The 24,370-nt window shown below is 44.6% G+C and overlaps 1 protein-coding gene across 7 annotated transcripts; it reads left to right on the forward strand.

The window, feature by feature from the left end:
- The first annotated feature begins 3,732 nt into the window (after positions 1-3,732).
- Positions 3,733-22,925, forward strand: TMEM268 (transmembrane protein 268). 7 transcript variants are annotated; one of them, XM_084649808.1, is made up of 9 exons: positions 3,733-3,808; positions 9,483-9,614; positions 11,231-11,340; positions 14,720-14,827; positions 16,215-16,364; positions 17,071-17,181; positions 19,128-19,208; positions 20,951-21,127; positions 22,192-22,925. In XM_084649808.1, the coding sequence occupies exons 2-9, from the start codon at positions 9,518-9,520 to the stop codon at positions 22,369-22,371; spliced, it is 1,014 nt and encodes a 337-aa protein (XP_084505934.1). In that variant the 5' UTR covers positions 3,733-3,808; positions 9,483-9,517; the 3' UTR covers positions 22,372-22,925. The 7 variants fall into 7 exon arrangements, with proteins under 7 accessions (XP_084505934.1, XP_084505931.1, XP_084505930.1 ...); XM_084649805.1 differs by having other exon boundaries at positions 3,746-3,808; positions 9,285-9,614; XM_084649804.1 differs by lacking the exon at positions 3,733-3,808 and adding an exon at positions 3,866-4,136 and having other exon boundaries at positions 9,285-9,614.
- Positions 22,926-24,370: the final 1,445 nt, after the last annotated feature.

Below are 24,370 nucleotides of genomic sequence, written 5' to 3' on the forward strand. Positions count from 1 at the left end.
CAGCCATTCAGAAAGATCAGGATCTGTATCCCAGCCTCAAGAGCTACATTTAATATTTGCAAATTGTGCTAAGTACCATACAAATATGGAGTCACGGATAGTGCCTGGATTCATAGTTTATATAACCTGCTTTTGTGTGTGTTACAAGTTCTCCTGCTTGTGTCTGAGCCACAGAGGATGTGAGTCTGTTACAGCCCAAGTTAAGAAAAAGTGACTTTTTAGCTCAAGCTGTAGCAGCTCATGCTTTTAGCTCTGGAGGTCCCAGGTTCAGTCCCCAGTGTGGCAGCCAAGATGGCGGCTGTCACACTTACAATCTAAGTAGACAAGATAGGGAAAGAGATACAACCCACAGAGCAAACTGATGGTTTGCAGTATGGCATTTTATGATAAGGATAAAGACTGTCCCTACCCTAAATCACTTACAATCTGGGTTACATGGGACACAACGAGAAGGGGCATGACAGCTGGGAAGGAAGTTTACAAAGAAGATTAAATAGTGGCTCTTTTTGCAAAGTGGTCATCCGGTGTGTTTCTTTTAATTAGATTTAAGTAGTTACCATAGGACCTGGAGGCATAAGCTTTCATCACCATGGTCAGGAATGCAACTCGTTGAAAAAGGGTAAGTAGTAGGTCTGAACATTTTTAAAAAGCCAAACGTTTTATTTTGGTTTTGAAATTTTCCACAGCAGTTTTTTGGGTTTTTGGTTGTTGTTTTTTTTAACACCCACCCACTCCAAGTACCTTTTTTCAGTTTTGCGGGAAGTTTTTTATTGCATTTTCTCCTTCCTTCATATTTCCAGTGACAAAATAGAAGAGAAAGGGGGCGGGCAGGGGGAAGGGAGACAGAGGAGGAAAAAACGTCAGAAATGTTCTCTCTTAAAAAAACAAATATTTTGCAAAAATGTTCATTGAGTCAAAAAAGCCAGGTTTCATCAACCAAAAAATTTCAACCTGATCTAGGTGGAAAGTTTGTGGCGAGAACTTGGCCTTTGTGACTGCCCCTGAACACAGAGCAGAGATTTAAATTGTGCTAACTGAAATGATGTACAGGTCTCGTTGGGTTTTTTTCCCTAGTGATCGTCAGGTTCTAAGTTAATGTATCATTTGTAGGAGTAGTTCAGGTTATTCGAATGTTCACTAGCTTATGCTTGTCAGTATTGAATTGCAACTGCCATTGTTCTTCCCATTCACCTCCTTAGGTGAGATCCCTCTCATGGTCTCTAGTGTGAACTGACCTAACTGATTTTGAGTCCTCTGCAGATGTTGACACCTCACTCCTCAACCCATTTTACAGATAACTGATAAATATATTGAACAACATCACTCCTGTTTATTGCTAACCTTGCGCCAAGATGACATTGGACCAGTTTTTCCTTCTTTGTTTCTTAGATTCTTCCCCCTTCCCCCCACGCACTTTATGGTTTCATTATGAAGTCTACCAGTAATTCATAACAAATGGTAAAGATCCTCAGCTGGAAGATACACCTTTTACAGCAGCTGAGACTCTGGCCTAAAATGTTAAAGAACAATAAAATCCGTGCCCCCACCCCACAATAACAATGGTTTGTCTAGAAAGACAATCCTTCAAAACACCTTATGGAAAGGAAAGAAATAACCCTTTTTTTTTTTTATTAATCTCATGCAGTAAATATGGTTTCTCAGACTGGCTTGAGAATAATAATTAGATAGATATTAAATTACAGTCAGCTACCTCAAAATATCTATTAAGGAATCTGTTGGATCAATATCAGAGCTGTTAGCCAGACTGAAAACTGCTAGCTTCCTTATTTTTAATTTGAGATGCAAGAAAGGGTTTTTGCATCACCATAATCAAAAAACAATCTACCTCATCTTGGCAGGAAATAAGACTCAGGTAGAAAAAGCAAGAACTGCACATTCTCCATTAAGCAAGGTCAATTTTTGATCTCAAATGTAGAATTTGAGAAACATCTTGAAATATAATAATTAAACCTAATGGCTCCTGATCCTTGGGTTCTGATGGGCTACACCCAGCACTGGACCAGAGAGAGAGAGACAGTGTGTGTATATTGTGAGGGAAGATACAAAGGAAGATTTGATACTGTAATGAGGGTTCTCAGGGCTTCCAGGGGCCTTTCTGCTTTAGGAGTGTTGCCGGCACCCAGTGCCGAGAGGCAAAACAACAGCAGGGGTTGGTTCGCTACCCGGTGTGCTTCACCCAATAATCACAACGGGGTGGAGAAGCAGAAAAGTTTATTTGAAGCTTCAAAAAGGTACAGGGAGAATAGAATCTCAAATCCTGCACACAGAGCAGGAAGTTTCACAGACTTTTATACATCCTTTCTTCAGCATACTTATCCAATAGCAAGCTGCCCTAAGTATCCATATAGCCAGCCAATCCAGTTACCAGCTAGTTCCCTTGTTTTTTGTATCATTTGTTAAACTATACATAAAGCTGCTTTATTCAGCATTTTTCTTCCATGTCTGCCCTGTTGGGCCTTGTTTAGTTTCAGGCAGTCTGACTCTGTAACATATTGTTGCAGATCCTCAGCCTAACTGCTGTGAGTGCCTCCAGGCGGGGGGGGCCAAGGACACTTGGGCCTAGTACGCAGAGCTCCTGCGAGTGCCTCCAGGCCAGGGGGGTGGTGCCAAGGACACTTGGGCCTAGTGCGAGGGGGCTTCATTGACACTCGTGGTCTTCCATCCCCTCGAGTTACCTAGTGGCCATGCCCCAGTGTCCCCAACAGGGGTGTGCATGCCTTTGGAGACTTTGAAATTCTTAGGCTCAGCATGGAGGCTGTTTGAGAAATTGTAACCATCTCCTTATTTGTGACTTCAGGGCCTTTTAGGCTAGTAGTTTCCTTATTTTTTTGCTTTTCTGAAGTAACAGGAGTTGGCACTGGAGATCTCTAAGGGGGAAAGGCTATGGAAAGCAGGAGACTTAATGCTCTTGAACCACTAGGCTATGGCAGCCCCGTCACTCCAGGTGGATGCACAAAATGGCAGATGCACAAGCTGCAGGCCACTCCAACTTACCTGCATAAAAGCAGCTGGAGTCATGTCCTCGTCCCTGGGTAGGATCCCAAGTTTTCTCCCTGCTTGCACAACAGAACCACTAGGTTTAAGCTTCCTCTGCATCCATGGAAGGTGCTGGCAGGATTTGCCCCTCTGCTAAATCTCTGGTCCCTTTGAAATCCATTGGAATTTTGCCACTTAGAATCATAGAATATCAGGGTTGGAAGGAACCTCAGGAGGTCATCTAGTCCAATCCCCGGCTCAAAGCAGAACCAACCCCAACTAAATCATCCCGGCCAGGGCTTTGCATCAAGGGGGCTGGGCTTTGGCTCTGAGATCAGCTCCCAAAGGTAATTTTTGCTCAAGGGTACCAGAGTTTATGCACTGTAGCTAATCAGAAAGTAAGCAGCCACAGAGATGCAATGTCATTTTTATTACCCCCATCTGTGGTTTGCCACAGGCTGTTTTTAATAACCTGCTTACAGTAGCCTTTCTAAACTCCGTGCCCCTGTTTTATTGCTATGCCTGGATCCTTATCTGGGGGAGAAGAGAAGGCAGATGCAGTTACTCGTTCTGATGCAATTGCACCCTGAGCTTTGCCTACCTGTGTCTGTAGAGGGGAGATGATACTGCGTGCTAATGACAACAGAGAGGCAGTCTGCAGTGGTCAATGTAATAAGCCCCCCTGCAGATGAGCGGCTATAAAGTCAAAGCTGCTCCAGTGTTTCAGAGAACACGTTGCCTAGTAATGGTCAGAGTAAACCGAGCTAGAGAAATTCCAGGCTACGAGAGAATCACAGGGGGCGCAGGCACAGTAAGTGGAGCTCATCCTTTTTTTATTTTAGTCACCATTCATGAGTATAAAGAAGTGTGCTACAATCCTGGATTAGATCTGTCTCATGCCTCCCCAGAACCACTTGCGTTTGCTTGCTTCTGGTGCATCCCAATTCTATGGCAACCTCATGATTACAGACAGTGTAAAATGAACCTTCTCCCTTTCCACTCCACCCCTTTGCTTGGGGGAAGCTGTAATCCTGGTGTTGCATGTTACACAATGGAGAGAAACCTATGGCGTGACTCCCTCTGATTTTATGGCTGATCCCGTCACATTTCTCTGGGAGAAGCTGGGCTGGACGCAGCAGGTAGGGAAATGGTACAGTGTGTGTCCTTTGGGTCAGCTGATTGTGCATCCTGATGTTTTGAATCAGATGTGAGTAGTCCATAACTAGGATCTGATCTAGGCCAGGTCTATGTTACAAACTTTTGCTGGCACAGCTATGCCAGTCAGGGGAACGAAGGGGTGGGTTCCCTGACTGATGTCGCTGTGCTGGCAAAACCCCCTAGAATAGACACAGTTATACTGGTAAGATGGTGCTTTTACCAGGATAATTTATTTTACCTGGGGTGTATGGAAGGGGGACGGGGGACTGAAATAAGCCAACAAAAGCAGTTTTCCTGGTATGTGCTTTGTCCCCACAAGGAGTGCCTTACTGGTGTAGTATACTGGTATTCTATATCAGCTAAAGGCTCCTAATATAGACTTGGCCTTAGACCCACTACCAACCCTACTAAAGTGATTGGGAGTCTTTCCACCCACTACAATGGATCATCCCTAATGCAAAACTAACACATCTTTCCTTGGTCTCTCTGTGCAGCAGTTTATTTGTAAGGGAAGCCAGGAAAATGTCCTAGTTTGATGGTCGATTCTTGTAAACAGCCAATAAATTCCCAGGGCTGGGTATGTATGTCCCCTTCCTCCTATCTACATTTGTCTTTTTGTTTGCATGACCATTTTCTTAGTACTGTATATTACTCCCCAATCTTGAGCAATTGGTGTGAAATCTCTATGTATTTCAGAGAGAGAAGTGTTTGCCACAGCTTTGCTTAATTCCTGCCTTCTGTAACTTGGAAGGGGATATGCATGGCAGCCTTGGCTGTCTTTAAAGAAAACAGCCCGGCCACTGCCATCAGTGTGTATTCACTGGGCTTGTTTCGCAGGGATGAGTGCACAGTTTGGTACCACTCAACAACAGCGTTGTGTGTGTGTTTGTGTGTGTGTGTATGTTGTTTGGGGATGACTGATGGGGCAGAGCCTTCAGTGAGAGCAATGAATCAGAACCTTGATCAAACTAGTTATTTCTTATGAGTCAAATATTCTGGTAAAGGAAATGTCATCCTGCTGGAAATGAGCGCAGTCAGTGAAGACAAGTTTCACGGTGCTCAGTGTCAGCAGTCATCTTCTGAAGGCTTTCACTGCAGACTCCAAAGGTGCGGTCCCATTGTTAAAGCTTTGCTTTGGCTAATAAGCCCATGGCAGTTTAGATGATGCAGCCCTGGGGTTTGCAGCTGAGAATACAAGGTGACCCTCATCTTCTTGTTTAAGGGAAAGTGTCCCCTTTGGACCATGCTGACGATCAGCTTCCTGTACCTCCACTAAGCCTGTGAGGTTTAACCCCAGCTCTGAACTCCCCCAGACTTTGAGGTATTTGAAATCCAGAGTCTCTACAGTTGTAACAGATGGGGAAACACTATGTAGGCACTCTATGGGGTTAAAACCACTATATACAACATGCCTAGGGGAAAACTCTCACGCACATGAGCTGTTTTGCAAGTTGGTGCCTGCAATGCAGTATAATGAAAGTGAGAGGCAGGGTGGGGGCGAATATGCTGCTCTGACTTCCGTGGGTTGCACCAGTATATTCATTTGGATCAGGGCAAATGAGGATGATTTATTTCTGCAGCAGCCACACTGTACAATAGCCAACAAGAAAGAGGTTGCCATCCCAAGGTTCAACAGTTTTAAGGCACAAGGGGTACGGTGTTGGACATGCTCATGCAAAAGACAGTAGGAGAGAAGGAAGTGAATGGTGTGAACTCATTGGATACAGAAGACAACACCGAATAGGTGAGCTTTTAGAGGTCTCTTGAAGGACAAGGGGGATGGATTCATAGATTCATAGATATTAAGGTCAGAAGGGACCATTATGATCATCCAGTCTGGATCTTGTTGAACATTAATCTGGATCTTAGCTAAGAACATGAGGTGTCACAAAAGGAACTGCAATAGCCCAGAGTGAGTGAAGGAGACAAAGGGAGTAGTTACACTAGTAGATTGGCAGCACATATGGAATGGGAGGGAGCATAGGAGGAGACAAAGGCAGACTCCCAGAGAACTTTGGAGGTGAAGAGGAGAACCCAAGAAGAGAGGAAGGGAGAGTGGAGTTGGAAGAAGGACCGGGGGAGACAGATCTCCACAGAGGGGCATTGCTTCCACACTAACGGAGAACCCCGTGGAATGAGATGCACGCTAGATAAAAAGGTAATGGGGAAGCTATGGAATCGGCACCCTCTTCCTGGGTAGGAGGGGCTAGCTCCCTGCAGCAGCTCCCCTGATGTCTGTGAACTGCCAGCACGCATTGCATGCTCTGAGCCAGCTGTTCCAGCTGAAGTTTTCTCCAATGGGAAGCTCTTTTCGTGTGACTGACATGTCTAACCCTGCAAATCCCGATTCAGCTGTCGCTTTATATGCCACCAGCATTGATGGCACGTTTAGTTGGTGTATGTTTCTTAACTCTGTGCTGTGGTTTGGTTGTCTCTTGTTCTCCTTTTTCATTGTCCTTCCAGTTTGCCACCAAAGGGTAGGAATTGAGGGCGAGGCCCAGAGGGAGAGTCTTTTGACTTGGGGAGAAGAGTTTATTTCACCCTCAATCAAGGCAAATAGGATGGAGAGTGGTTTATTTTTGTTTGTTCGGTTGGTTTTTTGAGAACAAGAATGTTCCTTATTTGGGCTGGCATCAGGGTGATGTGATCTGGTGGAGAAGGGCTTGGGGGTGTGTGTGTGTGTGTGTAAATAGCTGCTGTCAAAATGGAGATATTTCATGGTATTTCCTGCCACAGCAGATCACTCATTTTCTTGAGATTGCACGAATACTCACCCTCCTAAGCGCTCAGTCTGCACAATGCCACTGCTGAATGGGTCAAATTCACACACACCTCTCCTGTTGTGCCAAAATATCAGAGCTTTACTTCTTTAACTGTGAGTTTCCTGTCCTTTGTGGGCTCCTGCTGCAATCATAACGATCTTTTAATGTAGTTTCTGTTGCATCAGTTTCCTGTTTGACTGCACTTTAGCTGATGACTATCATGGATTTATGTGACTGGGTTAAACCTCAGTGACACCAAGGGATGCAAACAGAGCAATCCCGTATCTGATTGTGGCACAGCATTGATAGGCTTTGTGCGGCAGCCCTGCAGCTGCAACACAGGCTCTTGGGAACACAAGACAGGAGAAAAGGGCAGAGAAGTGAAGAGTAATTGTGGAGCATCATCCGTGTTCTAATAAAGATGCAGATGAGCCTCATGCACGCAGGGCAGTTACTGATGCAGGACAAGCCTCAGAACATTCAGATACTCATTTTGGATAAGCACCCACAGTCTAGCTGCTGATTTGAACTATACAAACCTCCTGCATCAGCAACATTTAACTCAAAAGCTCACAAGCACCATGTCACAGTCCAGGGCACCTGTCCCTGTATCCAGCAAGAATGCCTACTTTTAGGGTTCTGGCTCCCAGCCACCAGCTCTCTCGGGCGGACACCCCATCTTGCTTCCTTCTGATTGGGCAGAACTGTTTCCCACCTACACTGTGAGCTCCCCAGCAAGTTAGACTGCCTAAGCAGGCCTGCTTTGCTTTCTCCTCCGAGCCTATAAACAGCATAATTGCCCATAATTATAAAGTACCACACAGCTTTTCTAAGCAAGCGCATTTAGTCTTAAGGTGAAAGCATTACAAAAAAAAACATATTAAAACACTAAAGAAACCTACATGCATGCTAATAATCTTACCAGAGACTACCCCCACCGCCCTGCCCAACCCCAGCAAGGGCTCTGCGGGTGGGGCAATCCTTCAAACCCACCAAGGGGGTTTGCTGTGGTTACAAGTTCCTAACAACATTAACAACATTAACATACTCCCCCCCCCCCCCCCCCGGTATTTCCTAGGAAACCTGATCAACTAAAAATTCATTCGTGTCTGGTACATTGTTTAAATGAGTCCTTTGAAGCTCATAATACGTCCCAGGGTTTACATTGGTCATGTGTCTCTCTTAGCGACATCTACCTCTCACAATAATACATAAACATTTGCATTTTTAATCCAATGTACAGTAGAACCTCAGAGTTACGAACACCTTGGGAATGGAGGTTGTTCGTAGTTCTGAAATGTTCATAACTGAACAAAATGCTATGGCTGTTCTTTCAAAAGTTTACAACTGAACATTAACTTAATACAGCTTTGAAACTTTACTCTGCAGAAGAAAATGCTGCTTTCTCTTTATTTTTTAGTAGTTTACACTTAACAGAGCACTGTACTGAATTTTCTCTTTTGTGTGTGTGTGTGTGTGTGTGTCTCTGCTGCTGTCCAGTTGCGTACGTCCGGTTCCAAATGAGGTGTGTGGTTGACTGGTCAGTTTGTCACTCTGGTGTTCGTAACTCTGAGGTGCTACTGTGCTCCTAAAATCCTTACATTTAATCCAATCAGGTTTGTCTAGGATAATGTCATATCTGACACACACTGTCTCTCTCACAGGGCTGTGTGACTTCTGTTTCTGGAACTGAGAACTGAAATGCACAGGCGAGGGTGCAAATGAGAAAAAAAGTTACCCTGGCATTTCTGACCCAGCACAAAGGTTCCCTGAGGGTGCTGGGTGGAAGTCCTAGTCTGTTTGTCACTCTCTCTTCGCATCTGTAATGTTCCCATCACTGTGTCATCATTTCTTATCTGAATTGGTTTTCTCTTTCTCACACAGTCGTCCATTATGATGCACCTGCTCAGTGTCCAGTATTTATAGTTCAATGACTTGGCTGCTTTAAAACATCAGTAAAGTGTATTCTCACTGGCCCTGATCCTACTCCCATGGAAGAAAATGGCCAAGCTCCCCACTGGCTTCAACAGGCTCAGGATAGGCCCATTTGTGGATTAATTGCCTACAAAATGTGCATGATCATGTTTAATTAAAGGACAGTCTTCCCCATGGGCAAAGAGGGCTGTTGCCTCATAGACGGGAGGTGTGGATGCCTGGCACCCATGCCTGCAGCAGCATACATAAACATGGGGATGACATGGGTATGCTTTATCCATGAGGACTCTGGAGCTGACCCAAGAGTACTCCATTAATCATTTGGGCATAGTCCATCAGGAGCAGAGTCCACAGTGCTCCTAAGAGCTTGTATGCTGCTGTGCTACAAGGTCTTTTTGTGCAAGATGGTGTCATTTCTCTTCCCCCTTGCAGGCAAGATTGTGACTCCCTTGCTCAAATCAAGTCATATATTACATCGCAAGCAAATCAATGGGACTTTTCTTCAGTGTGAATAAGAGTATCACAGTCCAGTCCACAGCAAGGAGAACAGTCTTTAACTGGGTGTTTCTATGCTGTAAAAGAGGAAAGGGGAAGAATTATGAATATAGAGTGTTGGATTTATGACTGCAGGAGATAGCGGTCCGCATGAAGCCCGTTTCTTCACCATGGCCTGTGAAAGCCAAGCAGATGGAGCTGAGAAACAAAGTCCCATCTCCTACTGTGGGACCCATGCAGGTGAAAGCTCCCTTCACTGGGTGAAAGGTAAGCAAACAGCTCCAACTATTGATTGCAACGACATTCTGAATCAGGTGGCATTAAATTAAGAGAAATTGCATTTTTTTTTCTTCAGGGCTGCTCATTTTCAACAGAAGGAATATAACCATTATAATAATTAAGCAAAAATAAAGAACACATACCATGGCCAAAAATTACAAAAACGTGGCTAGTAATTTTGGGTAGCCCAAGTTTGGGGAGCCCAGCGTGGTACACTTTAATGAGGCCTACTTCTCAGGAGTGCCCTGCTGAAAATTAGATCCCTTTAAGGCATCACAGTTGGGGCACCCAAAGCCATAAATCGCTTGTGAAGATTTTAGCCTGGATTTGTAAAGCGACTGACAAAGTCTTGCTCTGTTTTTGTTGCTTAACACAACGACACTCCTTTAGAAACGGACTGAAGTCCTGTGCCCAGCTGATACAATCAGAGCACTTCGCTCCTGTAGCACGTTTCATGGATAGATCGCCAAGTGGTTGCCCTGTGCAGATCCAGCTGCAGGATCAGGGCCCAAGGTTTCAAAGTGATTTTGAAAGACATCAGTGGGAGCTGCAGGTGCTCAGCTCATCTGGAAATGAAGCCATGTAAACATTTTGAAAAAGGGTCTGTTCATTCTGAGCGTCTCCGTTTCTGGTTTGCCCAGTTTGAGACACCTAGTAGCTAATGCCTGATCGGCAGAGGTGCTGAGCACTCACAGCTCCCACGGGCGTCAACTGAAGTTGCAGGATGCTCAGCACCTTTGAAAATCACTGGGGGCTAAAGCTGGGCACCCAGAATTATTAGACTTTGTCCTGAGTAACTTGCCTAAGGTCACGGAGTGGGTGAGCGGCAGGGCGGAGAATAGAACCCAGGCTTGCCGACTCCTGCTCCTGGCTTTCTGATGATGTAGTTCATCTCAGCAAACATATAGAACATTGTTTCATTCACATACCCTTGAAATATGCCTATTCCACGGATTTTAATCTGAATGGGCCACACCTTTGTGTGAGAAGGAATTTAGCTTCCTTGTTGTTAGCCAACACAGGGAAACCTCGGGTGGGGCAGAGCTGGTGCAGAGGGTGGGGCAAGGTGTGCCATGGGTAGGAGTGAGTGGGGTAGAGTCTACGGTGTTCTGCCTTGTCCTCTGCCAAGACAGCAGTGCCTTAAACCCAGTTTCTCAAAGGTATTTAGGCACCTAGATACCATTGAAATCAATGGGAGTTAGGCTCCTAAGTACTTTCAAGGAGCTGGGCCTTAAAGTCATTTGTCACGGATCTTCACAGCTGTTTTGAGTGGGTTGAACCCATTGTCTCATCACCCACTGGACTGGCATATGATCCCTTCCCAGGTCAGGTCACATCCTCTTTGGGCACGTGTAGGATTTGGTCTCCTTACCTTTCAACCCTTGATCCCTCCAATACAGCCTGAAGGCTGCGCAGCTCTTCATGTTGTGATTTTCTTCGAAATGATAGAGGAAGAATTCAGAGTCCGTCACATGCTGAGAGCTTCTCAGCACAATCTGCCACTTCCTCAATTTGCAAGCCCACTTCAGCGCTCAAGAGGAAAACACACCACAGACCAGTCCCTTTTGATCACACTCAGCCTTCTCCTCCGATTCCTTTTGCAGAGTTCCACAATGGCCAAGTGCTTATGGTTCTCACTGCTAGCAATACCTGCTCTTCCACCTTCTTTGATCTGGAGCTTTGTGCAGAGAAACTGAAGACCTTTGGAATTCAGGTTAGCTCCTCACTGGGAACCTGGCTACTTGATGGCTTACTGGGGTGATGGGTATTCTGATGCCTGTGTCACTTGCCCTTGTTACAAGAAATCAGGGTCTACTTCATATCTGTCACGCAGAAGTATAGATGGCCTATAGAAAGAGGGCTATCACTTACACCTGGGCACTCCTAGTGACTTCAGTTGTCTTTTGTGTGTGTCACAAGTCGATATCTAAATTATTCGGCCATCTAAGTGCTGCATCACTGAGGGTAGCAAGGTGTTGCAGCTCACACTCCAGTCTTCTAATTGTGCACTCCTCTACATTTGACTGTCTGCATCACTGGCCTGCAGTCATGTTGGCTTAGCCCAGGAGTGGGCAAACTATGGCCCGGAGGCTGCATCTGGCCCTTCAGACATTTTAATCCAGCCTTTGAACTCCTGCCAGGGAATGGGGTCAGGAGCTTGCTCTATGCGGCTCCCCTCTGCATGCTGCCCCCACCCCAAGCACCGCCCCCGCAGCTCCTACTGGCCAGGAAACGGGACCAATGGGAGCTACAGGGGCAGCGCCAGTGAACGGGGCAGCGTGCAGAGCCTCCTGGCCATGCCTCCGTGTAGGAGCCAGACGAGGGACATGCCGCTACTTCTGGAAGCTGCTTGAGGTAAGCGCCGCCTGGAGCCTGCACCCCTGACCTCCTCCCACACCCCAGCCCTGATCCCTCTCCTGCCATCTGAACCCCTTGGTCCCACCCTCCTGCACCCCAATGCCCACATCCCTGGCCAGATTCCTCACACACTCCCGCACCCAACCCCCAATTTCGTGAGCATTCATGGCCCACCATACAATTTTCCTATCCAGATGTGGCCTTTGGGCCAAAAAGTTTGCCCACCCCTGGCTTAGCCCAATCGTCACAACTTATTACCTTCAGAGAGGTTGGGTGTGTATAAATTTCAGCTGCGTCTGAGAAAGCGATATTACAAAGTACAATGATAGTGCTTTGAGATCCTCTGGTGATAAGTGCTCTGTATAACTCAGGGCTTGTCTACATGCGGAGTTGAGTCAGTTGAATGGCTGTGATTTTAAACGAGTGCATATAAAGAAGCCCTGCAGCTCATAACAATCAATTTGCAGACACCTAGAAGATAATAAGGTGTTAAGTAACAGTCAGCACAGATTTGTAAGAACACCTTTCTTTGACAGGGTAACAAGTTTTGTGGATAGTGGGGAAGCGGTAGATGTGGTATATCTTGACTTTAGTAAGGCTTTTGATACTGTCTTGCATGATCTTCTCATAAACAAATTAGGGAAATGCAACCTAGATGGAGCTACTACAAGGTGGGTGCAAAACTGGTTGGAAAACTGTTCCCAGAGAGTAGTTATCCGTGGTTCACAGTCAAACTGGAAGGGCATAATGAGTGGGGTCCCACAGAGATCAGTTCTGGGTCTGGTTCTGTTCAATATCTTCATCAATGATTTAGACAATGGCATAGAGAGTACACTTATAAAGTTTGTGGATGATACCAAGCTGGGAGGGGTTGCAAGTGCTTTGGAGGGTAGGATTAAAATTCAAAATGATCTGGACAAATTGGAGAAATGGTCTGAAGTAAGTAGGATGAAATTCAATAAGGACAAATGCAAAGTACTTCACTTAGGAGGAACAATCAGTTACACACATACAAAATGGGAAGGAGTATTGTGGAAAGGGATCTGGAGGTCATAGTGGATCACAAGCTAAATATGAGTTAACAATGTAACGCTGTTGCGAAAAAAAAAAGCAAACATCATTCTGGGATGTATTAATAGGAGTGTTGTAAGCAGACACGAGAAGTAATTCTTCTGCTCTACTCCACTCTGATTAGGCCTCAGCTGCAGTATTGTGTCCAGTTCTGGGCGCCACATTTCAGGAAGGATGTGGACACATTGGAGAAATTCCAGAGAAGAGCAACAAAAATGAATAAAGGTCGAGAAAACATGAACTATGAGGGAAGATTGAAAAAATTGGGTTGGTTTAGTCTGGAAAAGAGAAGACAGAGAGGGGACATGATAACAGTTTTCAAGTTCATAAAAGGTTGTTACAAGGAGGAGGGAGAAAAATTGTTCTCCTTAAGCTCTGATGCTAGGACAAGCAGCAACGGGCTTAAATTGCAGCAAGGGAGGTTTAGGTTGGACATTAGGAAAAACTTTCTAAGTGTCAGAGTGGTTAAGCACTGGAATAAATTGCCTAGGGAAGTTGTGGAATCTCCATCATTGGAGATTTTAAAGAGCAGGTTAGAGAAACACCTGTCAGGGATGGCCTAGATAATACTTAGTCCTGCCATGAGTGCAGGGGACTGGACTAGATGACCTCTCGAGGTCCCTTCCAGTCCTACGATTCTTTGGTTCTCTAGTCTGTTTCACTAAAAGACCTGATCTTAGCACTAAAAGATCCAATCTTGCTCGCACTGAAGTCAATGGTCAAACTCCCAGTGGCTCAAATGGGAGCAAGGATGGGCCTGTTGTTAGTGGAGAGAGACTTGAGTAACATGCTTGCCCATGGTCAGTGAGCAGTTAGACAAACCATTCATTGTGCTAAAGACAGAAAGGGATGGAGCAGAGCTGGAGGTATCTGTGATGGACACAGCATTGCAAACTGTCACCTTTAAATATGATCTTGGTCTGACATGAATTCCCATGATGGGTTCTTTTGCAGTTTCATATCAATACAGTGATTCTGCCTCACAAAGAGTTTCACTGCTTTCAGGGCAAACTAGGCTGACTGCATGAGCAGGGCAATGAATTATACACTATTACTTAACACTCAGTCCTTGTTCACACACACTCTCTCTTTAGTTAAATGGGTGCAGACCCTTGTGTGGACTCTCTTATTTCAGTTTAAAAGGGGCTTATTTCAGTTTGGCTGAAACCTGTTCCTTATGGACTTCAGCTAAACCAAAAGGTTTGATTAAACCAATATAAGTATGTTCAGACAGCCTTTTGCACGGATTTAACTAAGTTGGTTTAAAATCCCATCAGTTAAATTTCTGCAACTGGTGCAACTCTGCAGGTAGATGTATCCTTAGTTATACAGAAAGCAGCTTTCAACTGTGGATCTCAAAGCACTTTACAAAGGTTGGTGGTATTATTTACAAATGGGGAAACTGAGGCACAAATAGGTTTTGAGGGCAGATTTTTATCTCTGTTATACCAGTATAAATGAGATCAGAATTTGGGCCAATGTCCCTTGTTTGGAAGCAGAGTCTGGGACATAGGCCAATCCTATCGAATCTCCAATCTCATAATCTAATAATGTGAAATGCCAGCCTAGCTCTTGGCTATTGCCATTCAGCTCGCCTTCTGATTGTTCTTAGAGATCTGCATGAAAAAGTGAGTGGGATTTGTTTGTTTTTGGTTTCTGAACAGATGACAATGGATCAGTGGAGGAACTTAATTCAAAACGCCATTCTGGAACCTGAAGTAAGAAGATACATGTTCTACAACTCCAGAGCTTTTGGGATAGCCATTGCTGTGGTAAGCATCACGGCCCCTCATTCAGGTTAATTGGTATTAGGGTGACCAGATGTCCTGATTTTATAGGGACAGTCCTAATATTTGGGGCTTTTTCTTATATAGGTTCATAATATCTCCACCCCCGTCCCGATTTTTCACACTTGCTTTCTGGTCACCCTAATTGGTACGTGCCATTACTGATATACAATGAAAATTGCCTTGGGGATTTTCATAGGAGCCTAAGGGAGTTAGGTGCCATTTCAATGGGAGTTTGGAGAAGGGAATGAATTTTCAAAGGCACAAATGGGAGTTAAGTGTCCACCCCTCATTGACTTTCAGTGGGAGTTGAGCACCTAACTCCCTGAGGCCCCTTTGAAAATTCCATCTTGCAGAGATTGCTGTATAATGAGGCAGGTATGCACACGGCCCACTTTTCAGGAGTCCCACCAAAGGCAGCCAGTTAGCAAAGCTTTCGCTGTGGTGGCTTTAATGGGGATGGAACTCATTTACCAGAAGCATCTGCCTCATCCCATCCTTCTCAGCTCTCAAACATCATCCGAAAACACTCTGGACCTCATCTCATTTACCCTGAGGTCTTCACACTTCTCTGGCAGGCCCAAGGAGTCTTAAAATGGGACTAAATTATATTTTCACCATCTTTCAGGCCCCTTCTCATGAACAGGGTGGCGTGGCCCTTGTGTAAATAAAAATCAAGTGCTCCTTTCTCAGAGGTATTTTTTTAATGTCAGCCATTGTATTTTCGCTAATGCTGCAGTGTTTAGATTTTTAATATTTTTCTGTTTGGTATTATTGATCTATCTACCCCATATAACATTGTACCACACTGTATCATACCTACCTTTCAGTCCATCTCTAATCTATACGTTCCATCAGGCAACATCCTGTCTTAAGATACTACTCCAAGGTATCCCCAAATGAATACGACTCTGCTCTGCCTTCATTAGTCCCTCGAGTGGTCCCTTGAGGCAGGTGCCACTGTACATTGTTTTTGCATTATTGTATTTTAATTTTCTTGGCAGTACCCTTCGTGCTTTGGTGTGGGAACTTTATAAACACAGTGACTATAAGAAGTATTATTTTCAATACACCTTGGGGAATCCGTTTCTTACTAGAAATGGAGGAACTTGGTTGAAATCCTAAGTATGAAACACCACCAAGAATTCATCTACTGTCTTTGATGATCAGGAGCTCATTTAATCCCGACTCTCATTCTAGACCTCTCTCCCCCATGTTTCTTATTAGAAGGACCTTTTGTCCATTAACCCTCTGAAAATCCCTGGTAATTTATCTAATTTATGAGAAGGGAACTTTCTTGTTCTCTTGACCTTTCTTCTGCTTTCGCTATTTTTGTGAGTATTGTTTTCTGAGTCTCTCTGGGTCTTTTCAGATTTTCTACATCTCAATCTGGGCAAATATTTACTCCACCATGCAGCTGTATTCCTTTGGGTGCCACTGGGAAGTCAGCATTCTGGTGACGTTGGCTGCCATAGCACTCACTATAGTTGTTATATTGATTATTGACCAACATCAAAGGAAGGTAAGGAGAAATTTCTCACTTGTTCCATTATGTAACAACGTATTTCTTTCCAAGCAAACAGTTAGGGAACAAGGTAATTGTCTAAAAGTATTTGAAGAGCATAATTGCCAAGAAGGGACGAAATATTTTAGAATGGGCACAGTATAATAGAATAACCAATGGGGTGCCAAGATAAAGTTAGGCTGCATATTAGAAAAAATAAAAGCCCTAGGGCTTGATCCATAGCCCACTGAAGTCAATGAGAACCTTACAGAGACTAGGATGGACTTTGGATCAAGTGCTGAATGATGAGAGCTATAGATTTAATCTTCCAAAGAAAGAAGTGGAAGCTCCATTGTTTGAAATATTGAAACCTAGACTGGAAGATATACAGGACTGTCTGAGATAATCCTGAACTGACTGGTGCGGGAAGGAACAGGAACAATGATTTTACAAGTCATTTCCCTCTCCATCTTCTGGGATTATATCACATTTTGTGGTGGGAGCGCTGGTTGAATAGACCTGGTATGTAAACTTGCTTCAATGGCAGCAGAGTTAGGCCAGAGCTGAGTGCCTCTGAAAAGACTACCTGAAATGGATAGTTTCTCTCATTGCTTTGTTTTCAGGGACTTAGGACCATCAGAGTCACCGACTCTTTACAATTCCTGGTTGCAGGCTGGCCTGGAAAGTCACCGTGGGACATGCTAACATCTTTGTTATTTAACAGATACATGTGAATACTGATGTGAGGCTGGCAGCCGCCAATGAAGTCTTCATGAAGCACAACTTACTTCTGGGGGTTGCAGATGCCATGGACAGGCACCAGAATGTTCTACAGGTATCCTTTCTGGGTGAGACAATTTCCCCTCATTGCTGGTGCTTGCAGATAAGGAGGTATTTATCATCAGTCTCCTCATCAAAAAGGTTCTCCAGAGGTTTTTTTTTCATATCTAGGGACTGATCCACTGAAGATAATGACTCCAACTGAGTTCAGTGGGCTTCTTTATTATTTGTTGAGTGCCAGCAGGGCACTCAGGGTTATACAAATATAAAGGAACATGTGGTCCCTGCCCCTAGAGCTTACATTCTGTGTTGCAAAGACAAACTCATTAAGGCACCAAATACACCATTTTCACAGGTGCCTCCTGACTCTGCATGCCCTACTTTAGACACTTTAAAGGGGCCTGATTTTAAGAGGATGAGTGCTCAGTGCTTTCAGAAAATTGGGCCTCTTTAAGACATCTCAAATTGCCCCCCACCCGCAACATAGAGGGACACCAAATTAGTAGGTACTTCTAAAAATTTAGGCCCAGAGGACCAAATGAAAATGAGTCTCAGACCCTACTTTTTAAAGAGAACTTTTGTGGATTATTGCACAAGAGCTTAGAAGACGTGCAGTTGAAGAAGGGGGTTGAAGAAGGGGACAAGAAAACAGAGACTGCCCTCCGAGCATAAGAGGCAGCATGGGAGAAGGCACAATGATTAGAAATGGAGAGGAAACCAAGAGCTGATAGGGGAGTAGGAAAAAATTAGGAGAGATGCAAGCTGGAGGGGAGTTATGCGAAGTCTTGAAGGTGAGGGTGACACACTTGAGAATTTGAACTAGATGTCTGGACAAACCTGGCTACACCGCTAACTAATCAGGGTGGCTAATGGAATAGGCTCTGGGCTCCATGCATGTGTGCTGGGCTTGTCGGAGAGCAGAACTAGGCCCAAGGATGTATATTTTTATCCGTTTTACTCCAGTGTTTGACTATATCTTTTCTCAGCTTTCATATTGCTTTGGAATTCCCTTGATCATGCAAAGCAAGACTATAGATGTGTAAACCCCCCCCCACACCCCCATTGCCCAAAATTGGAGCACCTCATTCTTCCCTCCTCAGGGACTTCGTGGCCACCCCCCCAAGGATCAGTGGGTCCTGGTTTCCGAGTGACTGATGCCTCCATCTAGTGGCTGGGAGCACAAAGCCAGCAACTTCTAGGTTATTAGGTCACAAGTACAGCAAATCAAGGACTACACAAAAATAAACCACAGTTTATTCCCTGGACCAGACAGAGGTCATTTAAAAGAAGGGGAAGGGAACAGGTAAAGGTCTCAGAGAAAAAGGCCCCAGCCACTCCCAGAACAACCACTAAAACTCCCAAACAAGAAATACCCCCATCAGACTCTCCCCACAGACCTGACCAGGGAAGTGGGGCTGAAGCTCAGGTTGTAGGCCTGGTATCCCTGTCTATGCATCCAACCACTCTCATGTCCAGCTGTCCCCATTAGCTGGGCAGTAATGAGGCCTGGCTGACCCCTGGCTCCCAGTGCAGGGGGGCCTACGGGCACTACTGGTTTTTCAGCCCCCCTGGATGTAGCTTCTTGGGCTTAAACTCACCATTGTGGAGGGGAGGCTCTGTTTTGGCCATCTGACCGGGTCAGTCAAAATGGCTGCCTCTCCTGCAGCTGTGGAGAGCAACAACCAGTCTCCTTCCCCTCTGGCTCTCCCTCCCTGGTCACTTGACCCCTCAGAGTGAGTTTCACAGTGCAGGCTCTTTGGGGCCAGAAGTTGGTCACCCCAGTGTGCCAGTCCAGTTCCTAGGTGTGTCCCTCCGGCACAAGCAGATAGGCAATCCCAGTCTTTGCCTTTGGGAGCTGTGCCTTGTCTCCAAAGTCCCCAAACTTGGCAGGCAGTGGGTACAGATAGATACATTGCTAGTTCAAAAGATGGAGCATTAAGGAATTGTATTGGTGTCTGTCCTGTAAAATGCTCCTTCCTTAACGTTCTCCACCATCGTCAGCTTTGCTTTGTCCATTTCAATTTGGAGCAGTGTCTTCACTCCTTAGCAGGCTATATTACAGAACTGAAGAGAAACCACCAGGTAAGTGATGCTTGGAGCAATCTGAGCTGACTGTGCTACATACAACCTCTAGAATTCGGAATAAATGAGGGGTATAGTGCATGGGACAAGTTCCCAAGTATACTCTGGTTGCCTTACCCCGCTCTAGTAACACAAAACAGCCAGAAACATGGCTTCACCAGCCAGCTGAGCTGGGTTTGTGGCTGCTTTGCATCATTGGAACAGCCCAAAGACGCCAGTATGGTGGTGAATTGAGCTCTGTGTGTTGATCTGAAAGTGAATCTAATACAAATAAAAAGGATCACCTGTTTGAATTTCCTTGTGATCAGGCCCCTGTTGTAAATTTCTTCATCTAGGGCCAGATTTTTAGAAATGCATGTCGCAAATCAATGGTATGCATCCATGTCCAGTTCACGTGCAATTTGGTGCACACATTTCTATAAATCTGTCCCTTGATAATGAAACATAACAATTTCATGAAAGAAAATGCAGAAGAATCAGGGCCAGATTTTGATACCTGTACTCACATTGAGTAGTACCTAACTTCCTGAGCCGTGTGACTGAAATCAATGGGACAGCTCAAGGAGTAAGAGACGAGGCTGTTTGACTGAAGTTATATAATCTAATCCCTTCAAAAACTGCTCTAGCTCTTCTCCACTAGGACGTGCACGAATGTGTAAATTCCACCCTGTAGTGTCATGACTGGTAATGAGCCCAGGTTCCAGTGTGTGGTTCAAATCCCCACTCCTATAATTCTCTGAAATCTGAAGAAGGCCCTTTGCAGAAGTGATGGATACAGCAATGGGTGGAATGCAACAAGCAAACTGAACAACCTAACAGGCATGGCACATTTCAGACAAAAGCATGATTATTTATTATTTGTGTAGGGCTGGACCGTGAATGTCTTGATAGTGTGCAGTTACTCACACAAGTAACACAGCTGAAATGGCTGGGTTTATTTGTGTGAGATACTGCTGACCCATGTGAGTATGGGGGTCACAACCTGATCTGTAGTCCTGGCAATATGCTGGGTGCTGTTCAAAATAGAGACCTAGTCCCTCCTGCAGGGAGGTTAAATTCTAGCTAGACACACAGCACGTGTTAGACAAAGTACGCACCACCTGATGAAATGCAGCTCCGTGCTCAAAGCAGTGTGGGTGGCTCTAACATATTTTTAGGCTTGGCAGAATTCAATGTTTATTTTTTAAATAATGTTGACATATACTATGGATCTTTATTTTTAAGCACTTTTTCAATCTCTATCGATTTAAATTTTCACATTTGCAGAAAATTGTGGGGGCAGAGTGTCAGACAATAGAGTAGGCTGGAGGCAGACAATAATTATTTAAGGGCAGGAGGCATGGAGATACAAAAAGGTAAAGCTTGATGACTGTTAGAACATTAATTGTCAACATCGTATGTCAAAGCAGAGAAAGTAAATATCCTTAAATCAGACAGTCATTCTCCAGTGGCATTTTCTGTACTTTGCCTGTTAATAAATTTCTATTAACATTGATGGAAATATTTTTTCATTGGTTTGGGTGTGTGCGCGTGCGTGCAGTGAAATCGACATTCGCCAATAAAAATCGAATCCTTCCAAGCGTACATCTTTTTCATGCCCTTCTTTTCTGGGTGGATAATTGTGGGTAACTGTGCAGCACCAGATCCTATAAATTACCCTTGCCAGGTACTCAGAGAGGAAAGGCAGAAAGACAATGCTGCCCACCTTTGGAGACCCCAAGAGCTCTCCTTGTGTTTTTCAGTCAGCCCTGAGGCACAATCTGGACCAGTTCTGTGTCACTATGGAGACAGTGATCCAGTCGGGTCAGGGGAGAGGAAAGGAGAGTTCGTCTGAAGAGTCACCTCTTCTACCCAATGACAAGAAAGGGACTCTGGCATGCAGTGAACTGCTCCAGCTCATTCCAGAGGGAACTCCAGAGGTAACGTGGAGCTAAGCAGCAAACATTTTCTCTCTGGCTTAGCAAGAAAGCTTCAGTGGGATGGGTTTGATTGACTGTACATTTTTATACGCAGAGCTATTAAGTGAATTTAGTGCTGGTGACAGCCCTGGAACGGAAGCCCTCTAGCTATCTCTAGAACAATATGAGCTGTGGTAAAGCAAGCTTGCCCCCGGCTCCATCCCTGCCAACTTGGCTCAGCCCTGACTCCCTGTCAGGATGAGGTTGTTCAGTCTCCATGGCCCACTTAGTCCTTTGCCTCTCAGCTGGATCTGTCCGCTAATAACAAGTGTGGGGTCTGTTCTGTGAGGCTGACACCAGCATGCTGAATCATTTCACATTGGGCCCAACATGGCTCTTGGATGGTAATAACATTCTATCTCTGCTGACCTGAGCTGTATTTGAAGCAGTGACTTAGCCAGCACTGTATTCCATTACTGTTCCTTTGAGCCATCTAGTAACCTCACTTATATTGCCATTAAGGACAGAGGGCCTGATCCACATTTGCAGTAAGGCAGTGTAAAGGTGTGTACACTTTAAAGTGACTGTAACTTAGACCCCTTTACATAGCCAGAATGGTGTAAATGTAATCAAGAATCAGACCCAGATAAACTTAAGCTTCTGAGTGCAGCCAGGATCCCCTTACTTTACGGGGACTTTCCTCAGTATTTCCAGCCCCTTGTGTTCATCCCATTTTTCATACAAGAAATATAGCTACAAAATGTCTTTGGTGGCTTTTGCACTATCTGCTGTTGTAGGAGCATCTGTTTTGGGGCTGGATCAGGAATAATAAGGAGAAATGCATTAAGAGTTATCATTTAGTATCCAATACATCATCGACTGGGGGGCAAGATGTCTCCTTGGCAGGAGATATTGGCACCAATATCTAAAAGGTCTTTTTCGTCTTTGATTCCTATCATTGCCCCAAGACTTTATCACCATGGATAAATCACCCTAGAACTCTGTCACCATGGGCACTGTGAAGGTATTGACGTGTGGAGTATAGGTATATGGATCCTCTGATGTTGATCTCATTCTTGTTCCAGGTGATGGCTCAGCAGCTGTTGGTGATCTTCAGTGGCTATTACATCAGACTCTTGATCAGTGGTCAACTCCCTCAGGTCATCATGTTAAGGCATGCAGAACACATGAATATCCCCTGCCTTTGCCAGTTCATAGAGACGAATGTGCTTGACACAGGACACTGTTGGTTCAAGGCCAGGTGACGTGAGGGGCCTGGAATGAGTTGTTGCAATTAATACTGTTCAAATACAGAGGTCCATGGAAGAAGCCAGGGCATAGGGAAGTCCCGGAGAGAGATGCAACTGCATCAGGGATTTGTTTTGACCAATGAGAGGTCAGTAATGAGGTGGAGGACATGACTTTAGTTAAATATTCAAAATCCCATTCAGAGACAATAAAAGAGACAGACACCTAACTGCCTAACTGCCTTCTTGCAGAGGAGCAAAATCTCATGTGAAGAAGTGAATTGGGCTGCTTACAAATGTGCCTTCCTTACTTCTCGTCAGGTCTGTTGGCCGTCCAATACAAATAGTTTCATTTAAGTGTGTTTGTAATGAGCTATCAACTCATGCTGGCAATAGTGCAAGTAAGGATCATGCCTGGATGATACACAGCATATAAAGTTCATATTGTTGAATGTTTAATGCAAGAAACATGGCAAGATCATGGCTAGTTAAGTTTCCTCTTTTATGCTCCACTCATGTTCCTTTCATCATGCATGTGTGATCCTCGCATTTTTCCCAGCATGGGCAAATAACCTGGCTATTGTCTTTATTTTCTTGCACAGACATGCTCTATTTTATTTGGCCCTGGAGATCAGAGCATGACATCTCTCATGCTTGCTCCACCCCAGCAGAAACTCACAAACTCTTAGCATCCCATTTGTTCAGGACTTTTGTTGGTATTTGTTGTTTGCTAGGCATGGACACTGCACTCAGCACTGTACAAAACACAGAAGATGTCACGACCTCTGACCTGGAGAATTGTTAACCTAGGAGCATGATCAGAAACATCCCCCACTCCCTTTTACTCTATCAGGAGTTAGGGGTGATGAACAACTTCCAGAAGGTGCTCAGCATCTCACATTATTAGGCCTTTAAAAAACAGACAACATGAAGCACACTAAAAAATCTAAAGCATAGTTCTTTATTGAGCATCTTTTCTTCAGTTTTGGGACAGTATTTTGGGGCTTTTTTTTGCTATCATTTTAAATGACATGGAAAAGGAATTAGTTTTAAGCAGGAGACCAAAGTGTCTGCTTGTTACCGGGTTAATTTAATAAACAGCAAGTGAACAAAGTGCTTAAATTATACAAGTAATTGCATCCTGGAGTAATAACCGTGACTGGGCAATCAACATACAGGTCAGACGTGGCTCATGCTTTCCATCTGAATAACATTGGACAACTGCAGACTCTGTCAGCTGGTTTCAGCAGGTAAACTTAAGGCTATAGTTCCATGGAGGAATTGATCCAGTACACATGGCAATAGGGATTTACATGACCTCACGACCATGACAGGCTGTATCTGTAAGATTGTAGTAGCTGCCTTAGGCACCCAGACGACCTAGTGACGATCAGGGTATATGGAGCTAGACAGTCAGTTGTAATGACGTGCTCCTGCCCTGTTATTTCTAATTGTAAAGTCCCCTGAATATCTTATTTCTGTTGATGAAACACATTCATTTGTAATTTGCTTCTCCATGGAGGCACTTAAAGATATAATTTAAACCAAGATTCACGCACTCTTTCCTATTACATAGGAACATGGGAATTGCTAGACCACATCAGACTAGTGTGATCCAGCTCAGTATCTTGTCTCTGACAGGGGCCCCTGCCAGACGTTTTTGATGACAGAGCAAGAAAATCCATTGGGAACAATAAAAAGTAACCTGCTCCCAGGAGAAATTCTGTCCTTACCCTCCTCGTTGGTCTATGCCCTGAAATGTGCGGTTTATGTCCCCTATAACTATTTGTTAAGTGTGGATGTTTGCGTTATCCATGTAAGTGTCCAATCCTTTTTTTGAAGCCTTTTTTCTGTAGAGAAATCCTGGTTCCTCTGAAGTTTTTAATAATGACTTCAGTGAGCATTTCACCCCCGGCCTCAATAGTTTCTTGTGGCAGGAAGTTCCACATTGTTCTGAGCAGGCCTTTGTCATGAAACTCTTCCAACAGACCAGCTTATGGTAACAAAATAGAAAATG

Source organism: Lepidochelys olivacea (genome assembly GCF_965140295.1).
Source record: "Lepidochelys olivacea isolate rLepOli2 genome assembly, chromosome: 16".
NCBI lineage: Eukaryota > Metazoa > Chordata > Testudines > Cheloniidae > Lepidochelys > Lepidochelys olivacea.